A 16,703-nucleotide genomic window follows, 5' to 3' on the forward strand; every position below is an offset into this window, starting at 1 on the left:
TTCCGCTCGTGATAAAAAGAAAGCTTATTTTATTCTTGTTTACTCAGCGATTCAGTTATTATTCACGTTTAAGGGATATATTTCTTGTTTAATTGTCCCGCATGCAGATCATTACCACGCTAGCTAGACTAGTTAGTAGGCCTAAGAGGATGAGCTTGGCATAAAGCTTGTTTTTTTGTGCGCGTAAATACAAATCATAAATCAAAAACCAAATAAAACACAAAGCATACAAATAAAGACGGCCATGTCCTTTACGCGAATGTTTTTAGTTTTTACCACAAAATGCATCCGTGTGATCGAAAAGCTACAAGACTTTGTTATGTGAAGGTGGCCAAACGTGGCTCGTGGCAAAATGGACGCTTATTTCTCTGTCTTTGATAAATTAAGCTCAATATTTATCAGTGTTTTGTGAAAATCAACGTTTCACACAAACGGTCGTTCCCCCGTCTTCTTGATCTGCATCAGCAACATTTTTTTTACTTTTTTTATTTTCCACTAAAGACAAGTAACCCTTAAGCCACTTCTTGTTCAGCAACAAAGAAATTGACAGGTAAGTCACAGTGTCAATTCCTGATTATTTCGATTTAACTTCCGTACGTTTTTCAAGGCATTGGAAAGTTTATATCGAATGAAAGTGCATCGTTAATAACAACAATAATAACAGCAATTATAACGGCGACAAAATTAATTGTAGAACAATAATATCTAAACAAATAATCAATAATGGCAGTGGTTATTGTTTTTAAATACATTTTCATACAAGTGTTATTCTTTTTTTTTTGGTATATACAAAGAAGCATGCTGCCAAAAATCTGCAACAGAAAGGATATATTACAGCTATTTATATATAGATCATAATCAGACAACGTCATAAGCAGAGATACTTTGTTAAGTTGTGCTGTTTACACACGTGTGTCTGTACACAGATTTTGCCTGGTTCCTTTAGCAGGAGGGCACTTGGAAACGAGCAGCACATTCGGTGCCCAATATTGCTTCGTGACAACAATAGACATCATAAAAGAGGGGGCCCTGTCACATTTGTGTGTATCGTTCGAACTTCATAGTGGTGGTGGTTGGTGGTGGTAATGTTATTGGGTTTTAGTTGTCACTTCATATATTGGCCAATTGGGCATACAAGCCAAACCGGCTTGACTTTCTGTAATTCTCCGAACGTCACATATACATGCAATTGGAAGATTGTATATGATGCACAATGCCCACACACGAGGCTCTGGAAATATAGCGTATTAGTGCGGAAATCAACAAAGAGGGGGGAGGGAGTGGAAGGGGGGGGTTAAGGGGGAGGCCTGTGGCTTGGCGTGGCGGATGATGGCCCGGATTCATCCACCACGACCAATGTGGTAAAGACGGCCGCCCATCTAATTAAGTGCCACACACTCACATGCACACCCTAACCTCATGTACAGCCCTCGGGTCCCCCCCTTCCCACAAAACCCGATAAAGTGATACTGCTCATTTCATCTTCACAGTCGCTGAATCTTAAACAAATATATCCCATTTTTCAGGGGTTGGCGATGCGCCGAGGCCCAGTGTTTAGTTATTTACAAGTATGCATCGCGGGCTGCAGCGGGTGCATCCCTTCCGTTTGGTGTGGCGAGCGGGGGGAAGGGGGAGAGTTTTGCACAATTTCTTTTGAAAAATGCACGCCAATTGTGAACCCCACGAGGGGGGCACCATGTAACCAACCGCCCCCCCCACCCTAACCCGACTACTCCATCCCTAGCCCAGCCCCCCCCTAACCCTCCCCCCCCCCCTGATAAACCAAAGTAAAAAAAAATCTCAAACTCAAATAAAAAACCACAAAACGCAACATTGCACCGGGTAAACAGTGGAACACAATGATTGGCTATCGTTTTCCGCACCCTCGCGCCGAAATTCATTCGTGACATTCCTGCCCGGTTATCACAAAATAGCGCCGCGTTTCCCCATCTCGCGTAGGGTGGGGCCCACGTATTTTAGAGGTCAATCGCAACTTGCATTAGACATTCAGAACGCATGATTTCATGCAGTCCATGTTTTTTTTTTTAACATAACGCCTCGGCATGCCTCATGCTGTTACGTGCGTGGAACGAAAACAAACAAAAACAACGCTCGCAGCCGCCGCCGCAAAACGGCGACGCGCCAGCTAGAAAAAAACAAAACGCGTCCCTCACAAACGACGGGCGATGACAACGCCAACAAAAAAAATAACCAAACACCTCCCAACCTCCGGAAAGAAAACATTCCCCGGCACTTTTACAAATGGTCGACGGCGACCGCGGTGACAAAATCAAAACGAAAAAACCTGAGAACAAAAGACGGGAAAAGAAAAAGGACATCCAACGGCGATGGAAATTTTCACGTGAAAACAAACGTACGTGCCACCACCGCCGCCGCCACCACCACCGCCGCCGCCGCCACCACCACCACCACCACCCCTATCCGCGTGACTCTGTTGAACGTGCCTCATGCGCGTGGCAGCAGAGGACGCGCCGGGTAGCGTCGCGAGCGTCACAACACTCGGGGGGCCTTGCTGCTTTGGTTCCAGCGTCCGTCGTGATCCCCGTCGCCGAGCGTCCGAACGGCATCGGACTGCTCACAGCTCCGCGCCGACATTTTCGCCTTGCTAGCCGCGTACGTACACGCGCGCTCACTCGCGCACCTTGTGTCGCCGCTCCCCAGGTCTTAACCCTGGGGTGGGGGGCCAGCAGGCGGTCGTGTCACACTTGCACTTTCAAGGGAGGGCCCGTGTTGGCCGAGAGAAGTAGGTGTGGTGTGGACGCGGTGTGGAGCATGGGGAGCGGGTGATGGCGCTGGACGGGATTAAAAATAAAAATCAAAGACGGAGAGAGACGCTACGTTGAAGTGACTTGCAGCTAAAAGCAGTTTGGTGGATGGGGTGGAAGGGGTGTTGGAAGAGGGCGGCGTTTGCAGTGCTGCGCATGTGACCTCTGCCGCTGTAGTCGTGTTTCTGTAAACATCAATACGGTACAGTCTCATTTTTGCTAAAATTGATTGCCTCCCAGTGCCCCTAACCTGCAGGTAAGTTCTCGTATTTTTTGTTTATAATTATTTTCTTAAATTTGTTTTTCCCTTTGCGTTTTTTTTGTTTTCCTTTGGCACAAACGTGCACTCCGCGCTAATCCTTCTGCTGGTCTCGTTTCTCGCTCTCGTCCTTATCGGGGTCCTTGTCGTCTTTGCTCTTGTCCTTGTCGGACTTGGTGACGCTGTCGTAGGAAGGGGGGGACCCCGCCGGCAGGTTCAGCTCCTTGTCCTCGTAGCCCTGGCCGAAGTTCGCGTTCAGGTTGTCGGCGATGAGCCCTTTCTTCTCGGGCGCGTCCTCCGTGATCACGTTGCCGTCGCTCTCCTTGTTGCGGAACATGAAGGAGGCCTGCTTGACGGAGCGCTGCAGCAGGTGGCGCCGGTACGCGCGCTGGATCACCGTGGCCGCCACCTCCTCCTGCTTGCGGCGCAGCGTCGTCGTGATGGGCTCGTAGGACACCTTGGACGGGTTGGCCGTCATGAAGCGCTCCTCCATCTGCTCGCGGAGCATGTCCATCTCGCCGCCCTCGCCCAGCACGCGCTTGGTGAACGCGAAGAGGATGTCGAGGCAGTGAATGCGGTCACCGTTGACCATGGGCAGGTCCATTGTGATTAGCTTGATCCGGTTGGGCTTTGCGATGCGCAGGGGATCCTCGAGCGCGTCGGCAAAGTCCGGCAGGCGCTCGAAGTCGATGAACTGCGTCGCGTCCGGGTCGAACTTCTCCCACACCTCGTAGAACGTCTCGAAGTCGTCCTCGCTCAGCGGCTCGGCGCTCTCCTCCGTGGCCACGCTGAAGTTCTCGAGGATGATGGCGATGTACATGTTGACGACAATGAGGAAGGAGATGATGATGTAGCTCACGAAGAAGATGATGCCCACCATGGGGTTGCCACAGTCGCCGGTGTAGTTCGTGCCCGGGTTGTCAAACTGCGGGTCGCAGTCTGGCACGGCGCTGTTGAGGATGGGGTTGAGGAGGCCGTCCCACCCGGCCGACGTGGTGATCATGAAGAGGCAGATCATGCTGTTCCCGAACGTCTCGAAGTTGTACATGTCGTCGATGCCCGACTCCTTCTTGACGTAGGCGAAGTTTGACATGCCGAAGATGGAGTAGATGAACATGACGAGGAAGAGCAGCAGGCCGATGTTGAAGAGTGCGGGTAGCGACATCATGAGAGCGAAGAGCAGCGTGCGGATGCCCTTTGCCCCGCGGATCAGACGCAGGATGCGGCCAATACGAGCGAGGCGGATGACGCGGAACAGCGTCGGCGACACGAAGTACTTCTCAATGAGATCGGCCAGCATCAATCCTGTGGGGGGGGTAGTGTGGTAGAGGAGGGGCAGAAGGTGTACAAGTGAAACTCGGTGGTGCAGAAGTAAAATTCGGCTCAATCGACAGGTCAAAAGGGTCAGTGTGAAGTGATTTCCTGCTACTGAGAGCCAGTGGTGAACATTCCAAATTCCTGTGATGGGGGGCGAGTCTATCCACAGGACAACCACTGCCCGATTTCCCCATAAAGTGGTAACCATTTCACTGAACCCCCCAACCGGGATTTGATCTCTTAAATAACAGGTAGGGGTCCACATACTATAACAATTTATTCAGGAAAGCCACAGCGAGTCTGAAAACTCCTTTTAGGAGGGTCCTGCTGCATCCAACACCAATTACGTTGTCTTCTTGGCGATGGCAGGAAGCCGTAGAGCCCAAAGGAAACCCATTCAGAACACGCGGGGAGAAAATACAAACTCCACACAAGACAGCGCGCCCGATTTCGGAATCGAACGCAGGATCTTCTTGCTGCGAGGCCACAAGTCACCACTGTGCCACCAGAAGTCAAACAGTTCAACTTTACGGATGTACATGATTAAATAAAAACAACGCACGGTTATTTTTTTAATCGACTGCCGGATGAAGTCCCCTGCCATTACAGTGTCGGTCATTGGAGGGATGTTTGACCATACTTATCCGGGATGACCCACTTCCGTTTGAAGTGACAGGGTGGTGGGCAGTGGCAAACACTTGTGCCTCACGGCACAAAGGGCCCCTCCGGGTTCGATCACTGACTGGAGGCACCATGGAGTCTTTATGTTCTCCCCCTCTTCTGCATGGGTTTCATCTGGTTTCTCAGATTGCCTCCCATAGCTAAATACACGCACGACGTCACTCGTATTGAACTAATATCCCGATGCTGAATTATTATCTGCAAACTACTCAATTGGGATCAACAAATAACAATGTCACCCCGTCCCCCCTACTACCACGAAAGTTAGCAGGACCCACCTGAAAAAAGAGTCTTGAGACTCGGTGAGGCTTTCCTGAAGTGGAATGATGGTAATAATAATAATAACCGTCTACGTCAGTGGTTTTAACCTGGGGTGCACCCACCCCCGAGATGCCCTTTCTGGGGGTGCTAGACATGCCAGATTTTCTTTAGAAGAGAAATAATCGAAAACAAATTAAGAACGGGCACGTAAGTACAACTCCTTTGTGTCATCAAACCTAGGTATTTATTAACATAAAACATTTCACAATTGAACCTTATGGCGGGACCCTGGGGTCCCATAAGCCACCGGCTCTCACATAAACTGCGTTGAGACGTCATTTTATGTCTGTTGAAGGCGAACGATAGGGCAATCTATTCCTCTCGCCGAGCTCTGCACGATGCGCTAATCACAGTTTCAAAGTTTTGTTTCATGACTATGGCAATTTTGCCAACGACGGGTGCTTGGTGAAGAACGAGAGGATTGATTTCGGGTGGGTCGTGGCGTTGATGTGCGCAGTGGGACGGAGTCGCCAAAAATACATAAATTAATTACGATTTTGACTTCCGTTTATTTGGGACCCCGGGGTCCCACCATAAGGTTCAATTGAGAACCAAAGGGGTGGAAGGCTCCAGTAAAGGTTAAGGACCACTGGTCTACGCCTCCCTAACCAGGCCGTCTCCACAGCTCCCACTGACAGCGCTGATACGACAACAGAAGGCGCCCATGAGACAGAGGTCTTCCTGTGAGCGTAGGCTGCGAGCGGTAGCTCGAGTCAGCTTGCCCCCCCGCCCTTCGAACTGATTCGCCGGCCTGAGTGCCAACCACGTGCGGGAGCGCTACGCGAGGCGAAACGTCTCAGAGCCGGCGAGAGGGAGAGCGTGCATTCACCCCCACTAGCAGAGCGCTTGGGCCGCTCCGCCGAAGTCGGTGAAGCCGTGCCATCTAATTTATTCAGACGATTAACATCCAGAAACGTACGTGTGCTGAACTTCTTTCGCACCGTACATAGCCAATCATGCTAATCGGTGGTGTGGGGAGGGGGGGGAAGGACCACAAACTAAACACAAAAAAAGCAGTCATGAAGAAATGCGTTTGTCAATCTAGAGGATTTAAAAGTGCGCAGCTCCAGTGGCTTCCTTATATCCGAACGAGAGAGACAGAGAGAGAGAGAGGGCGAGAGGTCGTCCCCACCACGCACTCTGCCAGCGGCCCCAGCACGCACTCTGCCAGCGGTGACGTTGGTCAATCACCACCGTCGCCGCCGCCATCGCCACTCACCCAGGATGGACAGGATGACCACGACAAAGTCGAATACGTTCCAGCCGACGGTGAAGTAGTAGTGGCGCAGCGCCAGCATCTTGCAGACACACTCGCCAGTGAAGATGACGATGAAGACCATGTTGACCTTGTAGAGCGTGTTCTCCATCTCATCGCTCTGGTCGTCCGTCTCCACCATCATGGTCACCATGTTGAGGCAGATGAGGATCATGATGGCAATGTCGAAGGCCTGTTTCATCACGAAGTCGAACACCATGCCCTGGAACTTGTTCTGTCGGCCGCAGATGGGAACAGGAGAGAGGGGGTGGGGGGGACGAGGCGGTTACCGGGCGATCGTCGCACAGCAGCGATCCACTTCCCTCCTCTGGGCTGCTCGGAGGGAGGTTCCTGGAGGCCCTGAGTAGGATGCCACATGGAGCACCCTCCGACCCCCCTCATTCATTCGCGACAAAAAAAACAGACGCATTGCGGGCGGCCCTTTTTTGTGTGCTGTGTGTGAGGCAATGAATTGTCACAATTTTGAGGTGGACATGGGGTGAATGGCAGAGATGACTGGCAAATGCACCACGTGTGTTTCTCACTGTGCCATCTGTGTTCTAGCCGCCCATGCTCCGCTCATTGTTGTGAGTGCCGTCCCTCCATCATTGTTGGAGGGCGACTGCCTCCAACTGCGTTGTAGCCTTTTTCATGAACCTCCTCCACAGAGGCTGATTTTTACATCGCTTGTACCAGTCTTTAGCAAGTCCACTCAGCTCTACATCCTCCTGTACCACATCAGTGCATCTCTTCTCGAGCCCGTGCCGTACCCGTTTATCCCCCTCCATCCGGCCAAATAGAAGCCACTTGGGCATGCGGTGTGGCTGGGCCTGCGGTCTATGTCACCCAGCCAATGCAGCCTCGCCTGCTGGAGGAGCTCACCGATGGGACGTGTACAGCTCTTAAGGATCTCTGAGCTCTTCACACCGTCGAGTCTGGTTTAACCCAGGATGGATCGTAAGCAGGTCGGCCATTACAGCAACACCTGCACCGGCTTGAAGCTCACGCTCTCCATACACAAATGCCCATACGCACACAGCCCCGTGGGAGTCTGAGGAACCTACCATGGGCCTCGGGATCGGTTTTTGAGGCTTCTTGGAGCCCAGCTTTTTCATGGCATTGTAGTATTTCTTCTGCTCCTCCGTCATGAAGATATCCTGACCTCCAAAGTGCACAGCCCGGCAACAGGAACGTGGTTACAACCAAGCACTGCCCACGTGTACAAACAGCTCCCATTAAGGATAGAGCTTGACAAAGTAAGAATTTCGATTGATCAGGTTGCTACAATGGCTTCAGCAACTCAACGAGCATTGCATTACATTTCAACCAAACCAATCCCATGCTGCAGTCTAGCCAATAAGGGAACACCCCCAGTCGCAGCTGTCCCTGTGCGGCACAAGGTGTACGCAGGCACCGGGCCTGCACGTCGGCTTCAGTCGGTCACAATAGGGATAATGTTGCTGTGTGGCTTTTCCCAATAAAGTAATTTGTGAGTAAGTTATTACATTTGGCGAATTCGGAACCATGGCAAACGTGTTCGGTTGGAAAGTCTAAAGGGAAGGGGTTTTTTTTGCTTTGTTTTTAATTCAGTAAGCTGCGTCGTGATATTAGTACGTGCAGGCGGACTACGTGCCGTCGTAGTGTCACATGTGCAGACGCTACAACGTCACAACGACGTCGTGGTGTCACAGCGTCTGTACGTGTGACCGCTGATCTCGACATCTCACACCTCTTCATCTCAACACATTTGAAAGGGGGGGACACCCTCCCCTCTCACAGCTCTTATCAAAAACAAATGATTGTCGTCATTGTCATCATCATCGTCATTATTGTCTACGTACAGCTCTGTTTGTCAATCCATGGCTGGATGAAGGCCTCCGTGCATCATGTGGGGGGGGGAGGGATTATTTTACCATACTTCACCACGCTGGTCAGTGCGGGTTGGCAAAGGCGGAGAGCAGAGGAGTGCAGTGCAACACCAAATTTCAACGCGCTGTTTTTCTGCCGCCTACCGCATATCCCCGCAGCCTATAGCACCTATTACGCACGTCGGTCACCCCCATCCATACACGAATACCGAGGGTCAAGCCCGCTCAGCGGCCCAAGATTCTGGACACTTATCTTTTTCTTCTGCTGGTTGAAGTTGTCGATGATGACACCGATGAAAAGGTTGAGTGTGAAGAAGGAACCGAAGATGATGAAGATGACGAAGTAGATGTACATGTAGATGTTGCCCTCGTAGACAGGCTGCAACTCCACCTGCGCCCCACAACGCAGACGGGAGGATACGGCGGACAAACGGAACGTCGGCATCGACAGGCAAAAGACGGAGCTCGACAGGATAGACAGAAAGAGACGGGTGGCCAATACGCCTCCTCGTTCACACACCAAGGATCCAGCACCGCCCCCTGCACCGACGATTCACAGACAATGGATCACGTGATCCAGCACCGCCCTCTGCACCGCCGATTCACAGACAATGGATCACGTGATCCAGCACCACCCTCTTCACTGTGGATTCACGGGCAATGTCACAGGCACCCAGCAAGCTTCCGCAGGGGCTACTGGTTGGCTTGATGACCAGGATATCCACACAGATAATGCTGCTAAATTCACCTTGCCATACAAAAGATAATTATAATAACTTCAACTTTTAACGCTCACCTCACTCTCAGAGGGACAGTGACTCGGAGGTGCGAGGAGAAACCACGGACAAGCAGAAAGGGATCCACGGGGTGAGCCGGCGGCCAACAATTAGTAAAGCTCTACAAGTCCTCTTAATGAGTGTGAATGAGATCATGATGACTATTGTGAAGATGATCCAATAAAACATTTTATTTTTGTATCAAAAACCAGTTAAATTGATGAAAGAGTTGTGAACTGGTCATACAACCAGTACGAAATGAATGAGCCATTCCAGCCAAAGTGCTAATGTCACATCTGCATGCTTTTTTTTTCCTTGTTGCAGCCGGCACCACTTACATCTCTCGAGTCGACCGCCGCGTACATGATGTCCATCCAGCCTTTGAAAGTGGCCTGAAGTGAAATTACACGAAGACAACAATCAGCCGAAAAACGAAAGAAATAGTCACGTGAGCACAAACTTACAGAAAATAACACCAAATAGTGGCTGTCACCTGTTAGTCTCCACCAACGGCCATCATCTCTTCTAGCAAATGATGTGGGCACCAAGGTGGCGAGATGTTAACTACCCCGCCTGGTATACAGGAGGTCATGGGTTCAGGAGGTCATGGGTTCGATCCAGACCCTAACAACTGTTTGTTTGGAGTTTGCATGTCTCTCTCCCCAGTGGTCGGGTGGATTTTTCTCCGGGTCATCCAGTTTTTCCCTCCACATTTAGAAACATTCCACACAATAAGCCACTTCGTTGAGCTGTCATTTGTGGCCAGGTCGCTTCTGAAAAAGAGCGCTAGAGCTCAGTGGGCCTTACCTGGTAGAATTAAGAGAGGTAATAGTAACAGCGTGTCCGTCTCAAGCCCACATACTTAGGGGCCATCCATGAATGACGTCATGCGATTATGGACGATTTTTGACCCCCCCCCCTCGTCACACGGCGTTACTAAAAGTCAGACCCCCCCTCAAATATGACGTCACAAAGCTCTGCCCTCCCCCCTCCCAAAAAAAAACATGCTTCAAATCGCTTTAAACTATTGTCATTGTAGTGCGTATTTAATAGGGCGCTGCACTCTGATGTTTTAGGAGAAAACATTTATTAAAAAGTCTATTTGATTAAGTAGAACGTGTTGTCTATATTTATTTAGAGTTGCACATTTTGATGTGACGTCACATTTCTCAACCCCCCCCTCCGTCACACATCGTCACAAGTGTCTGACCACCCCCTACGTGCGTGACGTCATTTATGGACGGCCCCTTAACAGTCAATATAACAGTCGGGTCGTCGGCTTGTGGTAGGAAAGCTATGCTGTTGCCTGCTGTATGTATTTGATTATCTATCTTTCGTTACCTTAATTCAACAGGGAAGTTCAACCGATGTAGGCCCCACCCCTTCCTGACCAGTCCCCGTCAAATCATCCTCCTTCAGCCCTGCACCTTTCCTTTTTAGGACCCGCCCCTTCTTCTGTAGGCCACACCTCTTTCTGTTGATCCACCCCCTACCCCCGGACAAGGGGTGGGGCTGATTTGTGTCGTGGTGTTGGGGGTTGTAAAAGAGAGGCGGAGTGGATGTGCAGCAGTAATTGTGGTGAGCGGTAGTGTAGTAGCGGTTAGTGCCCTGCGCCACAAACCCGGTAACCCGAGTTCTATTAACGCTCACAGACAACACCGGTGACATAAATCTGAACCGGTCCTGGGCCTCCCCTAGGTCGACTCAGCCTCAATTGAGTACCAAGTGTGACGTGTTAAAATATTGCCACTAGAGAGACAAAGGCGACCAGGTGTGATGCTGGCCACCCACCCACTCGTGTGCCGTGCTCGCCAACAGCAGTTGCCCCAACAGTCTCTTCAGGCTAGACAGGGGATCTTTGTGGTGGGTGGGATCAGTAAGGGTGTGGCAGCGTCACGATGACGACGAAAATCCCTTTTGGGGCAGCAATAGAACAACAACAGATGTCTCTGAAATTGTTTTCTGATGCATGCGTCCGTCTCCAAGTCGCTCAGCGTAATTCCACCACGCGTGCACACCTCTCCACACTTATACGCGCACTTTTGATCTTTTGTCCCGTTTTCTTGGTCAGCGTCTGTGCCGTTTCTGGTCCGTGTGCGTCACAGCCAGGTGATGCGTGCCGATTAGTCAAGTACTCAGACGGTCACTCCCACAACTGGGGGGCATCTGTCGGAGGTAACGCAACCAGAATAATATGGCACGTTTGTCAATAGCACCGATTGTGGCCTTAACAGAAAAAAATATATAATCAGCGAAGTTTTGGGCAATGGACCTTCATGTGCTGCGAAGAAGAGCCCTGCTCAACAGGTTCCGTCCATGTGCGGCCAATCTCCATCTACACCTGGGGCCAAATGCGACCACGGCCCACTCTGTGGACGTGGTCAGTGACAGACTGTCGTGTCATCTCACACTATCCACGAGTGCCCTCTTGCCTCCACTGACCGGACTCGACGGTGGCCTCAGGTGGCCTCGGGGGAGAACTCGGATGGGCTCAGGGCCTTCCCTCCATGCTGCTCAACAAACTGCCAAACGCGCGCCGCCAACCCACCCAACCCTCCCTCTGCAACTCTCCGCGCCCCCCAACTTACCACCTGCAGCAGCGCCAAGTACCCCGAGCCCACGTTGTCGAAGTTGATCTTGACGTTGACCCAGCGCAAGTCGCCCGAGGAGTTGACGTTGATGCAGTCCGAGTGGTTGTTGACCTGCGACAGCAGCATCATCTCGCCGTCCGTCGTATTGACGCACTTCCAGTACTTGCCAGCGAATAGGTTGACGCCCATGATGCTGAAGATGAGCCAGAAGATGAGGCACACGAGCAGCACGTTCATGATGGAGGGGATGGCTCCCACCAGGGCGTTCACCACCACCTGGAGCACCGCCCCCGCCCACCGAGCCGAGCCGGTGGTGCCGGCGTTGTCAACGTAGGAGAGCGTGTTCGTGATGGCGGCAGCGTGGTGGTGGTGACGGCGGCATGCGGTGGTGACGGGTGCAGATGGTTGTGGGCATCAGTTGTTCCGTAGAATTCGCCCATCCGTCCGTCCGTCGGAAGGTCATCGGGGAAAAAGCAGAAGGCAGAGACTTTAGCAGGAGAGCAATGGCGTGTCGCACGATGCTGGGCGGCCCTAACCAGCCTATCAGAGGAGCAGAGGGCGTGTTCACGAGACACCACATTGGGACACTTCTACACATAGACAGAGTCTCGCTAATTATATACTAAACTACCATTATATATCATTATGATTATTGCGACATACGAAACTGAAATTACATTACACATGATTATCATTGTATAGAAAAAAATATATTAGTAGGAATTATATACTAAAGTTGTATACTAACTTATTAATCATTATCAACTAAACTGTACATTCACCGATCCGCATTGACCAGCGTGGTGAAGTATAGTCAAATGACATTCCCATAACCGGTAACAGCCTGGGTGGGCCCTTCGTCCAGCGGTGGCAATTATCGCTGTATGAAACTATAATGACGAACTAAATTATCGTCAGAAACAAGCTGCGATTAAGCCCCGAGCTCTGATTGTGCTGGTATCACAGTGTGGGAAGCCAACAGTAATCAGTAGCTGTTAAGTACCGGCGACTCAACGGCTCCAATATTTATTTATCGTTTCACCCAATTTAATACAGCGACTATGCTGGCCGCAAAGAACAAATAAATAACAAATCCCTCGCTGCCGTCATCATCGTTAACCCTACCTTATGCTAGAATTTATATTATTACTTTTTAATGTACACCACTTTCAGATATTACGATATGACAGACTCTTTATTATCACTATCATAAAATGACACTGTTGGCCGATGTATTGGGCAGTGGCCTCTTTAAAAATATATATATAATGGATTATCATTACTATTTGAAAGGATGTCTTATTAATTTTTGTTTACGATTGGCTGTGTCCCAACCTGATACCAGATGAATTCCCCGGCAAGGATTTTGCCCCCAGAAAATGTAAAAAAAAATAATTGGTGCCAAAATGTGAGTGGTGCAAACGTATCAATTTGCGCGCCACGAAATTGCACGTTTGAAACGTTGAGCCAAATGGACTGTGTGCCACGAATTCACGATCACCTCTTGCACTACGGGAATAAATCCGTCAATTAATTGGAAATATAATTTTGGTGGGCCATCTCTGTGCGCATGGCACAGTACACGGCACCACCATCGCCGCTGCCACAGTGGCGGCGGCGGCAGGAGTCATGCCCTGAGGCAGCATGTTTGATTTACCATCGCTGAAACTTTGCAGAGATGCAGGTGGCAAATAATTTTGTCGAGGCTGAATACGGCCACGTGAACGAACGGGGCCTGCGACACATGCCAACGCCGAGCCTGGCCAACGCAAACCGCGGAGGCCAGTGCACTTCAAATTTATGGCAGCCGTCCTAAAATGTCAAATTCGTCACAAGCTCGCCCTTGGAAAATACCGATCGTTTCCTAAAAATATATATCTACAAACCTCAAGCATGCCCCTTGAGATCATCTCGTGAGCTTTGTTGAAGTTTTTAGTTTGTTTGGCAGAGCCAAAACGCCAAGCCAAACGGCACTGGCTGTCTAAAAACGGTACATCTCAAAGTGCCGTCTGCAAAGTCTCAGATTTTTTTACATCACATTTATCCACATTGCACACACGTAGTATATATACAGTTTCAGTTTATTTATTTCAGTTTATTTATTTTGGTATAGCCCTTTATATCTACAGACAGTAAATATAAAGTCTGATTCCTCTAAACCACACGCTGCGTAAATTGTATATATGTATTCAAATTGCTTCAATGTCTACGAACAGCACTTTCCCCAACATTATGTTATGGCTACATGGGGGATCTTTGTCTATATCAGACACACGTGCACGTTGAAGCAGCATGCTGTGAGCTAAAACGTGAGGGTTAGAGGAGAGGACTCGAAAGCATCTCTAGGAATCTACATTTAAATATTAGTTATTCACCATCGTTGTTGTAGTAGACGCTTCTTGAACATTTGCGCGGTGCGAATGAACGAGCACGGCTTTCGTTGTTTCTTATTAAAATATCCAACACCGTCGTTCTTAAACGATCGGATGGGAGGCCAAAACGACCCGAGACTGGTGTTCTCGTCCCAAGCTTCTACCACAGCAAGTATGGTGCGAGTATTTTACATATCTATATACCAACACACGCACGACACACTGGGGAAGAGGTCAGGCACGGGGGGGGGTTCAGTCACCGTACACAGTTATAGATATATAAAATACGCAGTCGATGAGTAAGAGGGTGAACCTGGCAAGCCGTACAACGATGTGCGCTTCAAGCCACTCGCGACCGATCGGGCGTCGGTAACAAATGGACGGGCGACTGCGTCCATTCAAAAGGGTGCGACGTCTTTACAGAGGCATTCGGGGTGGGTTGTTTTTTTTCATTGTAGATTTAAAGAAAAGGTGCGGGGCCGGGCGGCGTAGTTTAGTGGCCGGGCGTGTGACTTACTAAGCGCGTGGGGTTCCCGCGGTCGCGCCGCTGCCGCGCGCCCTCTTCCAATGCTGTTTTTACGTTGGTATCGCGCGCCGTTTTTGGCACGAGGTCCGACGTTTCGCTCCCCTTGCCAAGAGCTTTTTACTGAGTTGAGCTGTGGGAGGCCAATTCCTTCACTTCCCAAAGAATATAAAAAAAAAATCCCCCCAACTCGATTCAGTTGCTGAAGAAGCTCCCACCGGTAAGTGGAGCGAAACGACATTGTGTCAGAGGACGACGCACGGCACGATGCGGACGCTGCATCGGTGAGCTGCGCAACGGCGCGACCACGGACACCCACGCGCAGTTTCACCAAGACGCTCGCCCCGCCACTGCACTGCCCAGCCAGTTTTATTCTCTTAAACTGCACTCGTAAACGATTTTTTTAAAAAATTTACTAGGTGAAGGCACACTGAGCGATGTAGCTCTTTTTCTGAAGCGACCTGGCTATCACAAATAATATCTCAACGAAGTCACTTGTCACGTGGAAATTTAGAGCAGCCAAATACTCGAAAGTCATGTTGATTCTAAATGTGGAGGGAAAAACCGAAGGACCCGGAGAAAAATCCACGCGACCATGGGGAGAACACGCAAACTCCAAATGTACAGGTGTCAGGGTCAGGATTGAACCTACGACCTCCTGTATACTAGGCGAGGTAGTGAACATCTCGCCACCATGGCGCCCTAAATTTGATCTGAATAGATTATCGTGAACGTCACATCATTTAGAATTCTCTTTACCTGACGCGAGTGTATATAGAATTTTAAGCCACCCGCCTTTGAACAGTGGGCGAATAATTAACAGAACTCCACTTCTGCGCCTCCACGTATGAAAGTATATTTCAGGCTACCAGCCTATTGGCTTTTCCCACCACCAAAATTTACAAAACGGCATTTGTTTGTGGATTCTTGATCGGTTTCGATCTCTCTGGGTCTCATCAATCAGGCCCATTGAACAAATACTGCCGGATTCAAGCAAATAAAGATAGATTTGTATACAAAGTATGGACGACGCAGACCAGAGTTCGGCCTCATGTTTGCCCACGGCCGTTATGAATTCACGGCGACAACACAAGTATGCGTGTGCCTCACAATAACGACAAGCTGAACGGATCAAACGATGTCCGTTCTTCTCGAACATTCATCGCCTCCCAATTCGGTTTGCATCCCTTGTGAACAAATCCTCTGCCTCGGGAATGGACGAAGAAATCAAGAAAACAAAACCAAGCGCGTGAAGCCAACAGGTATAACAATAATTATACAATAATAATACAAATTAAAGATAAAGTGAAGAAAGGAACAAAAAGTGTTTTTGCAAAGCACATTGTGAGCACTTTTAGGGGTCTTTAGGGGCCATGCACAGAGTTCCATGGGAACTGTCCCAAGTTCGTGGGCAAGCAGACCATACCAGTGTTGCCAGACAAGAGGGATCATAACCTCTATCTTAATGAGGAGAAACCAAAAGGAAACTTCTAGATTTGTAAATACCACGCTACATGTTACGCTACGCAATTACCCAGGTACAGTCCTCTATAGAGTCCTCCAGTTTGCGGATGTCCAACCAGACTTTTTAAAACAAGTGAAGACTAACTTCTCAATGAACAAAGCTACACGACCAATCGCGACAAGTGATTTCCAGATGGGTAGGAAAACTACAAGGACGCCCAGTCACAGACTAATGATCCAATTTATAAGATCGCACTAATTACACACAACGTGCTCGCCACAAATAAACCCCAATACCTTGCTGATCTCGTCAAGGAGCATAAACCATCATCACGCGAATTCCGGTCATCCTGGCAGCGGCTTTTGGCTAACCATCAAACAAAACGGTCAATGCATCAAAGTGTACCTAGCCTGCGGCACAAGCGCTGCGGTGACATCACTGCCACTTAGTGTGCGAACGGTGGCTGTTGTTGTTGCGTTTGTGTGTATC

The 16,703-nt window shown here is 49.7% G+C and overlaps 1 protein-coding gene across 8 annotated transcripts in view; it reads right to left on the minus strand.

Moving 5' to 3' along the window:
* LOC116954695 (sodium channel protein type 2 subunit alpha) overlaps window positions 1-16,703 on the minus strand; it is an 89,615-nt gene continuing 72,912 nt past the window's right edge. For all 8 annotated transcript variants that reach the window (XM_032975396.2, XM_076052574.1, XM_076052573.1 and 5 more), the window contains 6 exons: window positions 11,852-12,130; window positions 9,602-9,655; window positions 8,741-8,878; window positions 7,684-7,788; window positions 6,584-6,854; window positions 1-4,350 (listed from right to left, as the gene is read on the minus strand). In XM_032975396.2, the coding sequence (XP_032831287.1) occupies window positions 3,140-4,350; window positions 6,584-6,854; window positions 7,684-7,788; window positions 8,741-8,878; window positions 9,602-9,655; window positions 11,852-12,130 (2,058 nt within the window). In that variant the 3' untranslated portion in view covers window positions 1-3,139. The remainder of the gene's footprint in view (window positions 4,351-6,583; window positions 6,855-7,683; window positions 7,789-8,740; window positions 8,879-9,601; window positions 9,656-11,851; window positions 12,131-16,703) is intronic.

This window comes from Petromyzon marinus, chromosome 56 (genome assembly GCF_048934315.1).
Source record: "Petromyzon marinus isolate PM22_M1 ecotype Great Lakes invasive population chromosome 56, UKy_Petmar_22M1.pri1.0, whole genome shotgun sequence".
In the NCBI taxonomy this organism is placed as follows: Eukaryota; Metazoa; Chordata; class Hyperoartia; order Petromyzontiformes; family Petromyzontidae; genus Petromyzon; species Petromyzon marinus.